The sequence below is a fragment of the Rhinolophus sinicus genome, linkage group LG06 (assembly GCF_036562045.2).
Source record: "Rhinolophus sinicus isolate RSC01 linkage group LG06, ASM3656204v1, whole genome shotgun sequence".
NCBI lineage: Eukaryota > Metazoa > Chordata > Mammalia > Chiroptera > Rhinolophidae > Rhinolophus > Rhinolophus sinicus.
The window spans coordinates 17,438,433-17,457,831 of NC_133756.1; the positions used below are offsets into that span (position 1 = coordinate 17,438,433).

Consider the following 19,399-nt stretch of genomic DNA (forward strand, 5'->3'; position numbering starts at 1 on the left):
TGTGTTACTGTCTCAGAGAATAGCACCACCCGGGAACCAAAATTGGAAGTCAGGATACAGTCCACACACTTCCCTCTCACTTCTGTCTCCCATTCAATCCATCACTAAGTCCTGTCATTTCTGTCTCTCAAATCCATCCATTTGCCTGCCATCCCAGGGCTGCCGCCACAGTTCATGCCACTGTCCTCCTCCTCACAGGTCTCCTTCCCTCCACCCGGCCCCACAGGGAGCCTATCTCCTCCTGCTGCTGCTGAAAACCCCTCAACAGCTCTCAGAAAGAAAACCAGCCTCAATAACTTTCAGCCCTACACCTTCCCCCAGTCTTACCCCACCTTCCCTTTCTAACTAACCTCATTTCTCTCCACTCCCTGCCTCACGCCTTGTAGTATCCCCAAATTCAATGTCCTGTTTCTCACCTGTCTGATTTCGCTCATATTTTTCCCTCTGTCATTAACATTCTTCTCTTCCTCCCTTTTCCATTAGCTCCTATTCATATTTTAAGACTTAACTCAGATTTCCACTCTTCCAGAAGACTTTTTGTTCTATTTCCTCACACACACACATACCGAACTAGGCTAAGTGTTCATTCATTGCTGCCATTTAGTGAGCATTGTTCCTGTCACCTTTGATGTCTTAACGCATTTCATCCTCACAGCAAACCCTGTGCCTAGGTTCTATTATTCTTATTTTACAGATAAGAAAACTGATGCTTGTAGAAGTTAAAACAAAATTTCCATGGCCAAATTTAGCAGTGCTGAAACACAGATCTATTTACTTTTTAAAAAATAAAAAGAGCTGTATTGTCCTTTTCTGATGATAGAAGTACCAAGAAATAAGCAAACATCACTCCTGTTTTTGTCAATTTGATGAATACCTTTGGTCTGGCATGCAGTGGGCACCCAATAAATGCCATCTCTCCATACCGATACATACATGCTAACTTGTATAGCATTTTATATAAACTGCTCACACTACTACTCCCGCAGTTGCATCCTGAAGCTGGAGCCCTTGGAAATGCACCTAGCACCCCTACTCCTGCATGTTCTTCCATTGGCCCAGGCTCTCTGAGCTGTAACTCCAGCTTGGATTCCCTGGGAGACGAGGACAGGGATCAGTCGAATTGATTCTTAGTGCGCAAACCAGTTCTGTACAGAGACCAGGCAAGGCACCCCCGCCGCGCTCGGGTTTGGGGAGGCACCTCATAGGCCCGGGGATTCCCTCTGGTCTCCGCCCCATGTTCCCAAGCCCTAAACTTCCAAATTTCTGTACCAAAAGCCCCAGGCCCGGACCTGAAGATCTGGGTCCCGCTTGCCCAAGGTGCCCTCCACTCCTCACCCTCCGAGTCGGACTCTCGGTGGCTCCCATTTTCCCCCTTGGGAGGGTCTTGCGGTCCACAGCTTCCTGCTCCCCACCACGAGCACCTGGCGCGGTAATTAGTTACGGTCCAGGCCCTGCCCGGTCCCGGGTCTCCCACCTCCAACCCCGCCCTACGCGGAAGCCGAGGGATCGGTTAGGGGGGAAAGCATCCCCTCCCCTGTTCCAGGCCCTGGCGCCCTTGGGTCACGACGGGAGGAGACACTTCCAGGCAAATGCTGGCGCCGGGGGCGTCGCGTTTTACCGAAAGAACGCCGGAGAATAAATCCGGAGCGGATTTACATCACAGCCGCGCAGGGAGGGCTCGCAGTCGCCGAAGTTCCGAAGCCAAGAATATCCCCACCCCGTCCTGCCTCAATGGCCAGTTTAGGGGCAATGGGAAAGTGGGAAGGAAGATGCTAAAGGGAGGAGGTGTGAGCACTGGCCGTGAAACCTGGGGCAGAAAGCCTGCTAGCCTCTAGCCTGGAGTAATCTCCCTTTGGCTGGGCCCCACGTCAGGCTGGGCTTGGGTCCTGTCGAGGGAGGTGAGGCAGAGGCTTTGCGTGCATGCGCGTCTTGAGTTAAAGGAAGCAGCTTGGTGAGAGTCCAGCAGCCCCCACCCCTAACTGCTTGGCATCTCCCAGTCATAGACTCCTCAGATCCCCCTACCAGCCACCTCTGGGGCGCTGATATCCCTGCGGCCTGCACCTTTGTGACTACCACGTAATGTGCTCACAGAGCAGACAGGCCTGACCTCAAGTCCTAGCCCGACTTATACTATTACCTGTTAGACTTCCACTCCAGCCACATGGGCCAGCCTTGCAAGGCAATTCATTGGTTCCACACAGCCAGTCGGTGCCGGATCTGTGACGCTGCTCAGGCTGTTTCTCAGCCTGCAAAGTCTTTTACCCCTTTGCATCAGCTAAAATGTTGTCCCTTTAAGTCCAGCTTAAAAACCACCTGTGCATCTTCCATGAAGCCTGTAGGGATCTGTACCGACCTCGCTAAGCATTCAGTGTACAAAGCCTAAACCTCTTTTACCCGACACCTCTCTTGGTGTATCTATCAAGCCTGTTTTCTCCATTAGGCTGCAAGCTCTCAAGAACAAGAATCAGGATTGATTCAACTCCGTGTTCTTAGTGCCAAAGGGGAGTCCCTCATTCTTGGTGGGGACAGCAGTGGCTGCTGTGTGATCTTTGGCAAGTCCTGGGCCCTTTCTGGACTTCAAACTCCTTCCTCTCCCTTATTGGGAAGAATCTGGATAAGATGACCCCCAGGGTTGCCACCAACTCTGACCTTGTGAGGCAGTGGCTTCCTGGCTCCTGCCTCCTATGATGACCCAACTTTGGGCAGGGTAGGGGTCAGGAGTCCATCCGAAATTCTTCCATCTCCTTTGAGTCAGTCAACTGAGGCAATTGTGCAAGGATGCTGAAGCTTAGGTGTGGGGACAGAGCCCCAGAAAGTAGTTTACAGCCTCTCGGCCTCATGTGGAAGGGTGCTGGCTCGGGTGGTGGATGGCCGGCGGCTGTGGCTGATTGGCCGTCGGCTGTGGCTGGTTAGCCGATTGGCCGCTGGTATAACTGCTGCGGCTACGGAGGAGAGCCAAGGATTGCCGAGGAGCCTAGCAGAGCCGAGGAGAGCGGAAGAGAGTAGAGGAACAGAGTCGAGGAGAGTGGAGGAGAGTCATCGTCGGTCGGTTGGCGGAAAGGCGGACGGCAGGTCGCGCGTCCGGTGGGCCCAGCCTCCAGTGAGACCATAGTGGTATGACTCCCCTACCTATGGCTCCGTGGGTGTTCCTTTTTGGCCTCACCATGTCCTGCGCTCTTGTGTGGGGAGTGGGAGCAGAGACCCCGCAGGCCGCCCCGCCCGAAAAATGGCGCAGCGAGTAGGGTCTCCTGCAGGACATTAGGGATCCAAAAGGTGCTGGGAACCTCAAGGTAGTGAGTCTCGTGCCAACACTGATGCTATCCCAGCTGGAAAGTCCCCTGCCTCAGGCTCCAGAGGCCTGACAACCAGCTCCAACTGTGGGGGGCGGGAGCTAGCCCATCCCAGAAAGTGAAGAAGTTCCCATTCACAGCCACTCTGCAACACACTGTCTCCAGGAACAGTGGGAACATCCCCCAACCCCATGAAGACCAGCCCAGCACCACCCCACATTTCACTCCAACCTCCTCATACCCAACCTAGCCCAGCTAGTTCCAAACTGAGCTGAGAAAACCTGGAGTTCCCAGTAGAAGGAGCCTCCATTCAGCTTGTTTCACAGCACAAGATGTCAGCCCCTATTGCACATTTCCCTAAATGGAACTCATCTCCTTTCAGGGCTCATCACATGGACCACTTCTCCCATTCTTGGGTTTTCATTTTACCTCCTGAAGCCACTTGGAACAATGCTAATCTGAAACCACAGCCCTCAGATTAAGACAGACCTGGCTGAGATTCCAGTTCTGTTACTCCCTAGCTGAATGATCTTAATCACATTATTTACTATCCCTGAGCCTCAGTTCCTTCATCTATAAAATGGGAGCAACGATTTATATATATACACCGGGTGGTTGTTGGGCATTATGTAAGATTTATGAAAACACCTGTCACAGGCACTGACATTATGGGATGCCAAATGTTAGCATTATTTTTATTCCCTAGTCCCTGCATTCTCCCCTGAAGCTGGCTGACACTTTCTCTGGAAGCTGAGATTGGAGATACCTGAAATTAGGACTGATCTGGACAAAACCAGGACTATAAATTACTAAAAGCTGCACTTGGTACGCAATTATAGACTCTAAAAGAGAGCAAAGGAGGTTTGAGACCTAGAGAGGGATAGTATTTGCCAAAGGCCACACAGCAGATATAAGCAAGTAGACAGCAGACAAGCAGGGAGAGGGAGGCAAATGAGGGTGTGGGGAGAGGCAGGAGCTGAGGTATTGAGCTGAATCCAAGGACAGGCAGCAGAGCAAGAAGATCTCCAGCTGACATTGCCCCATTTCCTGCCCAGCAGGGCTTGGCATTTGCCTCACTCTGGAGCTGCTCCTTCTGGGTTTGCAGTCGTTTCCCAGAAATGCTAGGTAAATATCCCTGTTGTTTGCTGAGTAACCAACCCCATAATCAGACAAGGGTCCCAATACAAAGTGCTGCCTCAAGGCTGACTGCTATAGAAATACCACCCCCTTCCCCCAGACACCACCCAAGACAGACGCCTCTACAAGGTCCCCTGCTAGGGCCTTGCTGGGGGCTTTATACCCCACCCCACAGGGTGGTTTTGGTGTATACCATGTTGCTCAAGGCTCAGCTCCTTCTAGCAGCCCCAAGAAAAGTGTGGTATATGGACTATTTTCTGATTGGTACTTTTCTTCCCACAAAAGCCAGGGAAGGTTGCCATTGCAATGTGATAAGGAATCTTACTAATCTTTGAAAAATTTCCTGGGCTGATGTTAACCCCAATCATGGGAAAGCTGGAAGCATTGGGGCCAGTGTATTATGCTACTTGATTTTTTGCTTTAGCTTATGTTTTGTTTATATAGTTCCCCTCTATCCCCACCTGCCACCTCACTCCCCTTATCCTCAGGAACCAGGACTGTGTCTTCATGGAAGAGGTCTGTCTTCTGTCTGGTTAATTGCAAGTTTGTCACTTTACCTTAAACTCCGGTGTCCAGGCTCTCCTCCTCCTCCTTAGTGTTCATGTATGAACTCCTTTGCTCATCTCCCATGGAGAATCCAATGGCTTAGACATCTACCTGAAATTAGAGGCTTCACTAATTGACTTCTCAAAACTTCCAATTCAAGGATACTCTAAACTTGTGATCTGGGACTCAGTGATGCCAGAATTCTGTATTTCTAAGATTCTGTAACTCATATCTCACTGTGCTAGAATTCTGTGATGCTAAGATTCTGTGAATATGGATTCTATGCATATAGAATTTTGTGGGGTTTTTTTTGTGTTTCATTAATTTGTCATTAACATAATGACAACAGCCAAGACTCGCGTGGCTGGGGTTTTCTGTGATTGTTTTCCAGAGGAGGCAAGTCTCGGCTCTAGGCTCTCTTTCCTGAATTCACTGAGGGCAGAAAAAGGAGATGGCTGAATATGTGAAGGGCAGCACTCCAACCTCCCCCGCATCTCCAGCAGGTAAGATATGCCCAGGGCAGCCCAGTGCCAGACCCCAGCACTCAGTCCACCCACTCCCCCTGAGTCCCTCATTTGGGTTCTAGTACCTGAGGGTAGTGTGTGGGGGGGAGGAGGCTCCTTCGCTTTCACTGAGCTTTCTTTCCTCCCCAGCCCACCCCAGGGTCCAGGGAAAGAAACTTTATTGGGAGACTGGCCAGGCCAAATGGGCAGAGAGGGAGGTAGGGTTAAGCACTGGGCAGGGAGCCAGTGGAGGAGCTATGGGAGATTCCCTAGGGAGCTGTGCAGCTTTCCCTGAAGGTGAGGAAGGAACAGAGGCCGGAAGTGGGGATGTGGATAAGGGAACTGGTATGGGTGGGGTGACCAGTATTGCATTGTGGGGTTGGAGCTGGGCTTCCGGCCATTGACTGATTGGTGACAAGGGACCTCCAGCCTGGAGCCCTAGGGGCAGTCCTATCCTTTATCCTTTGACTCAGGTCCTGAGGCCTGAGTCAGATTCCCAGGAAAACCTGGAGGGCAGGAGTTGGGGTTGGGGAACCTGATCCTCCAGGGCTCCTTCCTGGGAGGGTCCAGTGAAGCCAAGAAAGAGGGCAGGACTTTCCAAGGATCACAGTGGGGTTTGGGGCAGAACAAGGATTGGAATTCCGGGCTCTTGCCTGCAGTCCAGAGTTGTTCCCCCCAAATTTCAAAGGTCCCAGTATTACATAATGCTCCCCCAATGGGCTGTTTGGCCAGACTGGGCTAGAGGAGGGACTTACTCCCAGGCCACCTCCCTGGACCTGTCTGGACCCCTCCTCCAGCCATTAGGGCTTGGCTAAAGCTGCCAAACCTGATTTTCCGGTGGCTGCCCTTGGCTGGCTGGTGCAGGAAACCCTTCTCTAGGCATGGACCTCTCAGGCCACAGTGGTCCTCCCCTTCTCCGCCTAATCCCACCCCCTGCTCTTCTCACACCTGTGCTGACCACTTCTTCCACCTGCCTGCCATCTCCCCTGGGCTGCTTACCAAACCCGGTGGTATGGTCCAGTGCTGCCCCTCTCTGGGCCTGTTTTCTCATCTATAGTTGAGGAACAAAGGACCACCTCCTGGGGATCAGCTGTGGGTAGGTTCTGAAGGAAAGGAGGACATGAATAGCTGTGGGCCACCTTGATGGTGGGTTGGTACAGTTTTGGGAGCACAGCCTGGGGTGTGAGAAGGAAGCCCTGCTCTGTAGAATTCTGGAGATGTGGTTGTTGGGGTAAAAGATGCAAGAAGGGAGTGTGCCCCTCTGGTTTCCATAGGTGATCTCTATGGGAGACTGAAAAAGAAAGAGAACATCATCGCAGACTAATTCCCCTTGTTACCAATGTTCAGAGCCCTTGCCACAATTTAGTGCAGTGCCTGTGTGATCTGTTTAATGTCTGTCTCCCACCAAGCTGTAATTCCCACCAGGAAGAACTCCCACTGTCTTGCTCACTGCTTTATCTCCAGAACTTGGCACCCTCCCTGGCACATAGCAGGCACTACTGACTGAGACAGAGTTTCAGATTGAAAAGCAGAAGCAGAGGCACTCCGGGGGCTGGAGACCAGCCAGGTCTGCTCACCTAACCCAGGTCCCTCCTCCAGGCTGCCACACAGCCCAAGCCTCCTCCTCTGGCCTGGAAGCCCAGGATTCTCAGCCCCAGGGTGGGAGAGAGTGAGCTGTACCCAGTTATCCAGGAGGTCACACCTAGACTGAAGTGGTGGGTGTCCTCTGGCTGCCACTGCCTCTGGGAGCAGGGATGGGGAGGAGAGGTGGGAGCCTGGAGGGGGAGGGGCAGTGGAGAAGCCATCATTGCAGAGGGAGCTAAAAATAGCCAGAAGAGATGATGTCATCGGGTTCCCACAGCTCAGCACTCCCCTCACTCACATACATACACACTCTCACAGATACAAGTGTGGACATACACACACACACACACACACAGACACCCACACACACACACACACACTCTGGGTTTCAGGGCCACAGGGGCAGGGAAGTCTGGTGAGTGTGTCTGCATATATGTGTGCCTGTCTGTGTGCCAGGGTTTGCATAAGTGTGGTTGCATGTGCCTATATGCTTGTGACTAGGTGCATGCAAGTTTGTGTCTGCGTTAATTTGTAAGGATGTGTTTGTGTTACATATGTCATGGGGGGAGGTCTATGTGTATGAGTGTCAGTGCAAATCTCTGTTTATAGGCATGTACTTGTATGCACGTGTATTTGTTGCATTGTGCATCTGTATGTGAGTCCACTTATATTTACATGTCTGCATGTGTTCATGGATTGTGTCATGTGTCTTTATTATGTGAGGCCCGCTTATAGGCTTTGGGCATTAGCCCAGCCACCTTCCAGCTGAGGGTTAGCAACCCCTGCCCCCATACCTGAGGCACTTCATCCCCCACCCAGCAAGGTCTGAGCATGAAGTGTCAGTGAATTCTCTGTCCCTCCCCTCCTCTCAGGGTCCCATTCTCTGGCAAGCCTTGGAGTAGATGGACACAGACACATTTCATTTTCTCCCCGTAGGTTTCCTGAACCCCAAGGGCCAGGCCAAAGGTCACAGGGTTCACTCCCACTCCCAACCCTCAGGGAAGGCAGCTTTGAAACTGGAGCCAGATTTGGGGACACACTAACCCATGCATAAAGAGACACATTAGAGACAGGGTCCCTCACAATGTTTCCTGTCACTGAGACACAATGCCATGGAGACACACCCCACAGAAACCCAGTTACACCCGATGACACATGGACGCACACTCAAAAATCCAAATGGAAAATCCCCAGGCCAGAGTGCTTAGCACCCTCCCCACTTTCTGGAATCAAACTCTGTTTTGCCCCACCCGCAAAGGCCAGGCTCAGCTGTGAGTCCTGGAAAACACTGATCTCAGAGAATGGCTGGGGGGGCTGAAGGTGGTACACCCTCCTCAGAAGCAACCCTCTCCTCCTTCAGGCTGCCTCCCATCCCCCTCCTGACCTTCATTCCTCTTAGCAGAGCTGATGGCTCTCTCTGATGCACCCATACCCTCACAAACACACCTTAACACACATAGCCGGCCACAGACGCACACTGGATTGCAAAGGCGCACTCAGCCACATATCCACTTATACTTCCATTGTTCTGGTCTCACACACACGCCCAGACCCACACATACCAGCAGCTACACCTACATACTGACCATCCCAGGGACACAGAGCCACATACACCACACTCCACTCATGGGGTTACATTCAAGTAGTGAAATCTGTCTTTCATCTTATCCTCTTCTGATGTGTGCCTCTACCTCCTTCCCCAAGGACCTGGCTCCCTATACATCCCAAGATGTCTATGGAGATCCTTTTCTCTGTGCAGATGGGAGTGCAAGGCAGGAAGGCACCCTACCTCATAGGGTAGAACAAAAGCTGAAGCCAAAGATGGGGAGATGGTGTGTGTTGCTGACTTTGTCCTATCCTTCCCCTGTCTAACTGTGATCCCTGCTTCTGTTGCTGAAGCCTGTCCCTGCCCTCATACCCTGCAGAGTCAGCTGGAAACACTTCAGAGTGGAATAGGCAGTTGGAGCAGAAATGATTGTACTTGGCTGTATTCACCACCCATGGCCCCTAGGAGATGCAGGTCTGGAGCCAGCCAAGCTTCTGGACTAGTTTCTGGGCATTTCTAGAGGATCAGAAAGCTGCCAGGTTGACAGAAGCGTCTGAGAACTGAGGAGAGGAAGGAGAGGGAAGAGTATGAGAAAGGCAGCAGTCCTGGAAGCTCCACTGCTCTTAGATTCACCCTCTTCCCCAAGCCCTCCACTCCCAGTCAATACATCCTCCATTAAGGCTCTCAGCCTTTAGGATACCTGCCATCAAGACCCCTCCCTCCATATCTTTAGGATGGTGATATTTCACAGAGCGTGTGTCCCCTAGAGTGCCTATGCAGGGCTAAGGTGGGGAAAACTTCAGTGGCCCTGTTTTTCCAACTCCCAAAACTCAGGGCCCTTGGCTAACCTTGTGGTGGAAGGATCCACACACTGGTGCTGAGAGTGTGGGTGTTGTTGATATCCCTGGCCATGGTATCAAGATTGGTGGCTGCAGTGATGGCAGCCGGGCCTTGGGGTTTCTGCCGGTACCTTCTGCGGCTGCACTTGAACATCCTGGGAAACCTGGGCCGAGGCCAGCCTATACCTGGCCTGCGGTGGGGGGAACTTAAGCCCCGGGGCCGAGAAGCACGGACAAGCTGAGAAGGCCCCATGGCACAGAGAGCTTCTGTAGTGTGCCTGTGGGGGCTGCTGGCCAGGGCGGCTGAGGCCTTTATGACATACAGTCTGTGTATGGGTGGGGCTCTTTATTACAGTTCCTGGTCCCCAGCCCCCTCCAATAGGTCAGGCTCTCTCACAGTTCTCTCCTTGAGTCAGTCAAGTCAAGAGTCAGAAAACCTCAGCAAGGCCCTTTAGGAAAATGAACTATGCATAGGGCAAAATCACTCCTTCGCTTTCTCACGCCTCCACATTAACGATAGTAACAATTTTTATTGAGCACTTACTATGTGCCAAATATGGTTCTGAATACCTTACAAACATTATCTCATTTAATCCCACAACAATCCTACAAGGAGATTCTATCATTATTCCTTTTTCATATACAGTCAATTCTTCTTATTGATGATAGTTATGTTCTAATAAAGTCACCACTACAAACATTGACTTAGCAAATATTGAGCCAATGTTCCTAGGAGAAATACAGGGTTAGATTCCTACCAGCCTCTGGTCATAACATTTTTGTCACCTGATCGATCAGTACATCTCCTAGTTTAATGTGTTTTTCTAAAGACACCTAATTTAAAATATATTGTTGAGTCATTAACATCAAACTCACAGCCAATAGCACTATAACTTGTACCTCAATGACCTTTATATAACACACGTATTTCCTATGTAAGGCACAGCACAGTCTTCTTGTGCTTAGCAACACTAGACAGCACTTCAAGCATTACATTGGGGGCCATTTAAAACAGCAAAATCATCAACAAAAAGCCCCAAAATGCAAAAAACGTGACACTAAATAGACCACAAAAAGAACACTTGTTTACCTTATAAGAGCTGAAATGAGAAGGCAGTATGTCCCCTTGTTCAAGCTCAGCTGAGAACACGCAAGTTGGGCAACTCAAATTTTTTGCAGCTCTGCACATGTCTATGAATAACTGCAAAAGTACCATGAATATTGGTTTGGGGTTACAAATAAATTTTAGTGAGTAGGTAAATTCACAAATATGTAATCTATGATAAAGAGGATTGACCGTATAAGGAAATTGAGACTTGAGTGAAGTCACACAATCAGAGACAGGCAGGGATTCGAATCTATGATGACCAAGGTCCAAAGCCCAGACATTATTTAACTCGTGCTACTCTGCTTACATTCATTCGTTCATTCATTCACTCACTCACTCATCCATTCAGTCAGCACATGTTTACTAACAACTTCATATGTGCTAGAAACTAGGGACATAGATGAACATGACCTGGTTCCAATTCTTGAGATGAAAGAGAAAGCCATGTGGGCAATCAGTGCAGATGGAGAAACTGCTAAATCCCCAGGGGATGTAAGATGTTCCAACCCTGGGTTTATCTTCTTTCTTGTAGGAGACAGGAACATCAATGGCTCTGCCAAGGCTGGCACTGAGTTCTCGTGGAACTTTGAACTTGCCCCTTCTCCCTCTACACCTCACCCCCACTCTCCCTTTCCCTCTAGCCAAACCCCCTTCCCAGCCCCTGCTTTCTCTGTTCCTGCAAGAGCCAGCTAGGAGACTGTGGGGCCATCATGCTCAAAGGCGCCACACCTCCTGCCCTTCCAGTTTCTACTGTTGCCATCCTCAGTCTTAGAAAATGAACTTGCCCCATCAACTTCTAGCCACTATCCCTATAAGCTCACCTGCCCTTAGCCATCTTTTTACCCAAGTCCCAGACCAAGGCCTCTTTCCCTGCTCTTCTCAGCCCCTCCTGCCTTCTTAGAGATTCCATCAAGGTAGAAGTCTGCTTGGTGGTTAAAACGTAGGCTCTGGCACCGGGCTGACTGGGTTGGATCCTGATGCTGCCACTTACAAGCTGTGTAACCATGGCAAGAACTTAACCTTTCTGTGCCTCTGTTTCCCCATATTTAAAAAGGGGATAAAAAGAGAATCTAGACTTACCAGTATATATGTAATACATTTAAAACATGATCTGTATAAATATTGTGTTATCAGCCCCCCTCTCTTCTTTTCTGTCACTTCAGCTGCCTCCTCCCATTATAAAAACAAACCAAATTTAGAAGTTTAAAAATCCACTTTGTTCATGCCATACCCCCTCTGGCTCTGACTGTCCTCATTCTGACCTTCTTACTCTGTGGGTCACTCCCTTATGTTCCAGAATGTGGAGAAAAATATCCCTTTAAAGCCCTTTAACTAGTCTTATACAGACCAGGAAACAGGCTTAAAACTGAGTCTAAAAAAATGCTCCCAGAGGGGAACATTTGAGCTCTTGCTCTTTGGCATATGTCGTCAGTTTGGCTTGAATAAACTTATAAAAATTCTCTCTCAAAAAAAAAAAAAGAAAGAGAAAGAAAATTGCCCCCAGGGTCACACAGCCAATAAGCCACAGAACCAGGATTCGAGCACCTGTTGTAAGTGACTCAAAAGTCAGAACTATCCCAGCACCTCTCCATCAGAAGCGTGGAGAGGCGAGTGTACGCAGCCCTGAAGGATTAATGAAGGCGTGGATTACAGAACCTTAGAACTGGGCAGTGACACTTTTGTGGGACCATAGTGCCACCTGCTGGCAGAAAGGGAAGAGGTGTCCACAGAGAGCTAAGAGAAGAGTGGGGGGAAGACTGAAAGAAGGGTGGGGAGGGAGAAGAGTGAGACGGAAAGATGAAGGGAAGAGAAAGGTGGGGAATTTGGGGTTTTGTGGATGGAGAAAGACTAGGAGCTGTTTGCTATTCAGAGGAGGCGGCAGGAGCTGCCAAACCTAGGTCATTTTTTTAATAGTGTGTGGGTACATGAGCGTGTGGTGTGTGTGTATGTGTGTGTGTGTGTGAGAGAGAGAGAGAGAGAGAGACTCTAAGTGTGTACCTCAGATGTTGCTCTGTTGTTTGTTAGTTGCTGGGAGTCAGTCCAGAGAGTTCAGTGTGCGTGTGTGTGTGTGTGTGTGTGTGTGTGTGTACTCATAAGCACCAGTAGGTGTTTATGTATGTATCTGTGTGTGCATATATATAGGTGGCAGCTTGGGCCGATGTGTGTGCCTGTGAGTACATAGGGTATGCATGAATGTATCTGCAGGTATAGGGTGAAAAGCATATGTGCACCGTTGTGGGGGAGGGCATACAGACGTTCTACGGGACCACCTGCCACACCCTCAGACTTCTCTCCCTTCTCAGGAGGGGCGTTGCCCAAGAGTGCTGTTGCCAGGTGGAGGCCTGCTCCTGTGGCTATGGGGACAGATCTCCAGGCAGCAGGGGGCAGCAGGGGCAAGAGAAGTCCCACTGGTTGGGGTGGGGCAGGCAGACAGGCAGGCGGGCAGAAGGAGCCTTTAAAACCCCTGCCCCGCCTGCAGGTGAGCAGTGGTGTGTGAAAGCCAGCTCTCGGCTGTCCTGTCCGGCTGTCCGCTGTCTCCCTGCCCGCTGTCTCCCTGCCCACCCACTCAGTGGCAGTTCCCTGGAGCTGTCTATCTCCTCTGGAGCCTCAGCAGAGTCCTCTTTCAGAAGTCACTACCAAGATCCCTGAACAGGTAGGCGATGGCATAGGATAGAGATTACCCTATGAAGTGAATTTAATCTGGAAGCAGGTTTGGGGAGCTGGAAGTGCCATGTGGAGGGTCCTGGAAGAGTCTAGGGTTGGTTTGGAGGGAGGCCCAGGATATATAGGTGCCAGAAAAGGGCATGGAGTGACCTGTAGTGTGGAGGTTGGCCTTGGGGTACCCGTGGAGAAAACTGGGGTGTTAGGATCTCAGAGTGGCAGGTGCTGGTAGAAAGCCTGGGCAGTACAAAGAGGTGGGGCTGTTAGGATGGACGTGGAAAAAGTACTGAGGTGTCAGAAGCCAGATGCAGGGGGAAGCTTTGTGATAGATGAGTCCAGGATGCTGGAGTCTGGTATGTCAGGGTCCAATGCCAGGGCCAGGGCCAGCCAGGGCAGGAAAAAAGTCCTAACTCACACATGTCTGCCTCCTAGGAGCCACCATGCAGTGTTATAGCTTCATTAAGACCATGATGATCTTCTTCAATTTTCTCATCTTTGTAAGTATGGGGGTGGTGGGCTCCTTGGGGTTCCCTACAGCAGTGGGTCACCACCTGAGCAGAGCCCAAGCTGGGGAATAGCAGACTGCTGTGCCCAGACTCTAGCTTGGATATTTCCCCTTATGATGGGGTACAGAAGTCTCCTCAGATGTTGAGTCCTTGTCCAAGTAGCATCCTGGCTGCCACACAAGTTGGAGTAGAGAAACTTAGGGGCATCTCCTCCCTTCCAGGAAGCTTCAACCCAGACTTAGAGCAGGGCAGGGCAGACAAACAGGAATGATTCTCCCCTTTTTATAGGCATTGGAGGCTCGATGAGGGAAAGGGGTTTGTTCTAGGTCACCTAGTATGGAAGAAAATTCAGGCCTCTCTATGATGGGGATCTGAAAGGAGATAAGACCCAGAGACCTTATGGTCTAAGACTCAGTGCTGAGTGCTGGGGTGACAGATGAGCAAGCTCTTTCTATGCTTTGGAGGATCTGAGGTCCAGCAGGCCCGATAGTCAGACAGTCGCAACATAGTGTTTCTGTCCTTAGCACAGGGACTATGGGAGCCCATAGGAGGAGCTTGAACCCCACCTGCTCAGAGAAGACTTCCTGGAGGAAATAGCTGAGGCTGGGGATTTTCCCTGGGTAGAAGGGTTGTAAAATATGCAGAAAGGCCCAAAGGCAATGAAATCAGATATTGTTCAGAAAACCAGGAACAAATTGAATAGGGCATGTTTGACTGAGGAAGCTGAGCAGGGAGGTGTGACCCCTGGAGATGGTGGTGGAGATAGAGAGAAACAGACAAAGTGGACAAAGGCAAAAACTCTGGCATGGTAGCTGAGGGAAGACGGGGCAAGGGAGACAGGTCTTGGAGATGATGCCTGTGTCTCTGGCCTGAGCAACGCAAGGGATGTCCCACAGGCAGCTGTGTACCCAATGGGGCTGCAGCTCAGTTGGGAGCTGGACATGGATATTTGAAAGCCATGGGCCCGTAGGTGGTCATTGAAGCCATGGGATTGGGTGAGAGTACTCAGGGAGAGTGAACTCCAGAAAACCCGGCTTCTAAGGGATAAGCAGAAAAATGGCCACCAGGAAGCAGATGAAGAAAGAACAATGGGAGGAAAACAAAGAGAGTGAGAGAGCAGAGAGGTCAAGGAGGAAGTGTCCACCAGATTTAGCACAGGATGTCACCAGAGACCTTGGAGCCACATTAGAGTGGATTAGAGTGAGTACAAGTGAGGAAGTGGAGACATGAAATATAGATAAATTTGGATAAATTGGCTCGGGGGTGAGTTATCGCTCTGACTCTGATGTGGTCTGTGCCTTGGGCTTCCTTCGGCTTCCAAAAACTAGCCTTTATCCACGTATCTCGAGAAGGCAACAGGATCCCAGTGGTTTGGAGAGCAAAGGCTCTGGCCTGAGGGGGTTAAAGGCAAATCCGGTTTGGATTCTGGCCTCTGTTGCCCAGGCCTTTGCTAGCTGAGAAGGGCAGGGCCAGCCTCAGACTCTTTGAAATTTGACCCTGCAGGCTGGAAGCCTAGCTTTTTGTCCTTGGGCAAACATGCCTGGGATCCAGCCACAATCTACCACTTTATTCCTGGTTTTAGCCTCAGTTTCTATAACTGGAAAGTGGGGACTAAGCACCAAGGTGGTGTCCAGCTGATTCATCCATTGAAGCTCTGGATCAGCAAGGCTTTGCTTTAAGAGCTTTGGGAACTGGGCAGTGCCCTCCTCCCCAATCTGGGCCTCAGGATTCCCTCTGAGGTTTGGGGTTGAACTAGACAGCCTCTAAGAGCTCTGGTTCTGCTCCCCCTCTGGTGCCTCAGTCTCTACAAGGAGAGGTCTAGGCTGGATGAAGGGCAGGCCTGGAGTCTAATCCTGGAGGGGAGCCAAATGGGGCCTCAGGGTGGATGTCCCTTCTCACCACCTCCATCTCCAAGGTTGGGAGCAGGTGTAAACCTCAGCCCCGCCTTCATTGCCATGGTGACTGTTGAGCGGGCTCAATGCTACCACCCCCATGTTTCCGCCTATCAGAGGACAGAGGTGTTCCAGGCACCCATAGCCTGGGAAGGAGATTAGGGAGGGGTGGTGCTCACCTGCTTATTTGCACCCCTAGCTGTGTGGCAGGACTCTGGCAGCAGTGAGGGAAAGCCTTCCTCCCTCCCCCACCCTCCCGTGGATATTTCAGGAACCTGTGATCCCATTTATATCTGCCTAGATGTGTAGCCTGGTGCTGGCTATGGGTGTCCCAGCTGCCATCCTTCTGGCTCTACAGGATGTTTTTCCTCCCTACGGGATGAGTTTTTAGACTCCTTAGCCAGTAAAAGGGAAGTTTCTTGTCTCCCATCTTCCTGACTCAACTGTGTGGTAGGGAACTGCTTACCAGCACTGTTTCAAGATCTGCCTCTCTGTCCCCAGCTATGTGGTGTGACCTGTGCCTCTCTGTCCCAGCTGTGTGGTGTGACCTGTGCCTCTCTGTCCCAGCTGTGTGGTGTGACCTGTGCCTCTCTGTCCCCAGCTGTGTGGTGTGACCCTGTTGGCGGTGGGCATCTGGGTGTCAGTTGATGGGTCATCCTTCCTGAAGATCTTCGGGCCACTGTCATCCAGTGCCATGCAGTTTGTCAACGTGGGCTACTTCCTCATCGCAGCTGGCGCTGTGCTCTTTGCTCTTGGTTTCCTGGGCTGCTACGGTGCTCACACGGAGAACAAGTGTGCACTCATGATGGTGTGTCAAACCCAGCTCCACAGGCCCATCACCAAAGCCCACGGTCCCCTCGCCCTTAACACCAGACCCTGGGGATCCCCAAGCTCTGTTCTGGACTACAGGGGCCTCAGCAAATGGGTCCCAGCCCCGGATTTACAAGGGTGGGTTAGGGCAAGGAAGTCATGAGGGATTGTCTCTCCCTAAAATTCAGACCCCTGTTCCCCACTCAGTTCTTCTTCATCCTCCTCATCATCTTCATTGCTGAGGTTGCAGCTGCTGTGGTTGCCTTGGTGTATACCTCAATGGTGAGGACTGGGGATGGGGCAAGGGGGTAAGACTGGGCAAAGCCCTAGAAGTGGGCTGTGGCCTGTGAATGGTCACCTTGCCTGTCAAGCCCTAAACACTGGCCTGCCACACCCAGGCTGAGCACCTCCTGACGTTGCTGGTAGTGCCCGCCATCAAGAAAGACTACGGTTCCCAGAAGGACTTCACCCAAGTGTGGAACACCACCATGGAAGGGGTAAGCTGGGCTGGGGGAGATTGTGGAGTGGGTAGAAAGAAGCAAGGCCCCACCGAGCACTCTTACCTCCTTGTCTCCAGCTCAAGTGCTGTGGCTTCAACAACTACACAGATTTTGAGGACTCTCCCTACCTCAAAGAGAACCATGTCTTTCCCCCATACTGTTGCTTTGATAATGTCAATGGCACGATCACAGAACCCTGCACCGAGGAGAAGGCCGAGAACAAGACTGTACAGGTGTGCGCTAGCTTGGAAGGCTGGGGTTGCTTCAATGGCCTCCGAGTGCTGAGGGAAGGTGGGAGGCAGCTGCTGACTATACATGTTCTCTTCCCTCTCCCAAGGGTTGCTTCCATCAGCTTCTGTATGACATCCGAACCAATGCTGTCACTGTGGGTGGTGTGGCGGCTGGAATTGGGGGCTTGGAGGTAAGAGGGTGAGGAGGTTGGGGCAGGATATCCCCCCTGGACCAGAGGTGTTTGACTCATCTTTGAGGCCTCTCTGGAGGAGACAGACTTCTAACAGCTTCAGGTAGGGTGTCTGGGGAGGGCAGGGATGTAAAGCTTAAAGACCCTGATCATGTCCCCTCATCTCTCCCTATTCCTTCCCCATCAGCTGGCTGCAATGATTGTGTCCATTTATCTGTACTGCAATTTGAAATAAGTCTGCTTCTGCCTCTGCCACTGCTGCTGCCACACAGGAACTGGGAAGAGGCACCCTGGCACTGATAAGCAGCTGTGATCAGGGTGGGGACAAGATCTTAACAATGTCATTTGGGCCAGAGTGGGCCCAGCCTTGCTGCTCTGGAGTTGGGACCAAATAGGGACCACCCTCTTCAGGCTATGCCTGACGTTGCCTTCCATTGGTGGGGTTGGGACCCACCTGTTTCAGAGCCAATTCTAAAGTAGCCAGTTCTCCTGCCCATTCCTCCAGTCTGTCTTTTAAACCCTTGACACCCCTTCAGGCCAATGGGGCTCTTGGTGATCCCAGTACTCCACTGGGGGATGGGAGAAAGGTACCCTATATCCTGGGCATATGTAAAATTAGCAGTAACCAGGCGGATGTGTAGTAGGCACTTCAGAACTCATAAACCAATTAAAATGTTTCCATTTGGATATTCAAGTGTATCCTTGGGGAGAGGGGCCCATCTTGCCTAAACTGGCTTCAGATTCCTGTGGGGTTGGGGACTCAAAAGGCCCCTGGAAGGGTAGCAGAAGGAAAGTGGGGTGGAAGTGAGTGGCTATTTCTCTGCTCCATTTGGATTTCAGGCCTGGGAGGGAACTTAACAGGGATGGCCAAGAGGGTACTGACGGAGGAGGTAGGGGCTGGGCCAGTCTGCCTCCCTATCATGTGGGAGGACTTTGGCCTGAAATTATCCCCTCCCGGTTGGGGGCACTGAACCAGAAAGCTATGAAAATAACAAGCTTGTGCCCAAGTCGGGCGGAGAGACATATTGCCAAGGCAACAGGAGAAGGTCACTCCTTAGGCTCTGTGACGCCCTCTGGAAGCCTCCATTGGAGGATCCAAGCTGCCTACCCTTCCCACTCAGGTAAAGCCTCACACCTGTCCCTGCTTTGGGGATTTCAGAAAGAATTTAATTTATTCTTGGTCTTGGCCTGCCCTGTGCTCTACGGATCTGGTTGGTTATTTCATCTTAACCACCTCCATGCCCCAGAAACCAGACCTAGAAAGGCCAAGTGACTGTTCCAGGCCCACGACCTTACATGAAGAGCTAAACCCGGATTTGGGCCCAGGCCATCCGACTCCAGAGCCTGCTGGGGTCCTGGCTGACATGGTGACAGATTTAGCAGAAAGCCAGAAAGTCCTAGACATAGATCTGATTGCTGAACTAGGAGTGATAGCACTAAGGAGAGAAGCTGTGGCCAGAGAACATGGTGTCTGCTACCAAGCAAAGCCCAGCCTGGCAAACCAGTCCTTCTCCTTGCTTCCCTTTGACCCCTGGGTCTCTCTTCCCATGTTTTCTAGGGCAGCCCAGAACTGTAACCCCTTGTTGAGCCCAAAAAGGAACAGTGACCTGGACAGAACCATATAGTGCTTGAGAGCTGGTCTATCAGGCCCAGATTAGGAACTGCTGGGGGGTGGACAGGAAGAGCAGTGAGCCCCCTCCTCCTCCCCCCTCACCATTTTACTGTGCCTTGCACACACAACCCCTGCCCATATACCGGTAGAGGCTGCAGATTTGTTTGCCCAGGGCGGACCTCCACCTCATCATGGGTTAATTGCTCCTCAACCTGGCTGTTGTGGCACCTGAAGCACTATCTCTAAATCCTGCAAACATTGGAGGCGGCAGGGTGTCGAGAAACACCAAGCCACACACCACCCGTGCCATCGCCGAGCTGAGCTCCAGGCACAGAAGGGGGGGTGAGGTAGAGGGGGAGGCAGGAGCAGAGAACTGACGAAAGGGTAGGAATTCCAATCAGTTCCTGCCTCGCCTTTCAAGACTATAGGAGTTCACCAGACAGA

The 19,399-nt window shown here is 51.3% G+C and overlaps 2 protein-coding genes across 2 annotated transcripts; one reads left to right on the forward strand and one right to left on the reverse strand.

Moving 5' to 3' along the window:
- Positions 1–7,307: 7,307 nt before the first annotated feature.
- Positions 7,308–18,030, forward strand: TSPAN1 (tetraspanin 1). The gene is made up of 9 exons (XM_074334659.1): positions 7,308–7,475; positions 13,033–13,206; positions 13,647–13,711; positions 16,214–16,420; positions 16,630–16,704; positions 16,821–16,919; positions 17,000–17,155; positions 17,260–17,343; positions 17,531–18,030. Exons 3-9 carry the CDS (start codon positions 13,655–13,657, stop codon positions 17,576–17,578), a joined length of 726 nt encoding a protein of 241 aa, XP_074190760.1. The 5' UTR covers positions 7,308–7,475; positions 13,033–13,206; positions 13,647–13,654; the 3' UTR covers positions 17,579–18,030.
- P3R3URF (PIK3R3 upstream open reading frame) lies at positions 9,022–9,698 on the reverse strand. Its single transcript, XM_074334660.1, has 2 exons — positions 9,455–9,698; positions 9,022–9,166 (listed from the first exon to the last, which is right to left on the reverse strand). The coding sequence occupies exons 1-2, from the start codon at positions 9,696–9,698 to the stop codon at positions 9,123–9,125; spliced, it is 288 nt and encodes a 95-aa protein (XP_074190761.1). The 3' UTR covers positions 9,022–9,122.
- Positions 18,031–19,399: the final 1,369 nt, after the last annotated feature.

What these genes read in the sequence shown, in the direction of transcription:
- P3R3URF (XM_074334660.1), bottom strand. Translation starts at nt 9,698, where the DNA reads ATGGGGCCTTCTCAGCTTGTCCGTGCTTCTCGGCCCCGGGGCTTAAGT. An exon ending in GTGGATCCTTCCACCACAAG is followed by an intron (nt 9,167 to 9,454) that starts GTTAGCCAAGGG and finishes TCCTCTCCTCAG; the next exon opens with TTCTCAGACGCTTCTGTCAA.
- TSPAN1 (XM_074334659.1), top strand. Translation starts at nt 13,655, where the DNA reads ATGCAGTGTTATAGCTTCATTAAGACCATGATGATCTTCTTCAATTTT. An exon ending in GGAACACCACCATGGAAGGG is followed by an intron (nt 16,920 to 16,999) that starts GTAAGCTGGGCT and finishes CCTTGTCTCCAG; the next exon opens with CTCAAGTGCTGTGGCTTCAA. An exon ending in CTGGAATTGGGGGCTTGGAG is followed by an intron (nt 17,344 to 17,530) that starts GTAAGAGGGTGA and finishes CTTCCCCATCAG; the next exon opens with CTGGCTGCAATGATTGTGTC.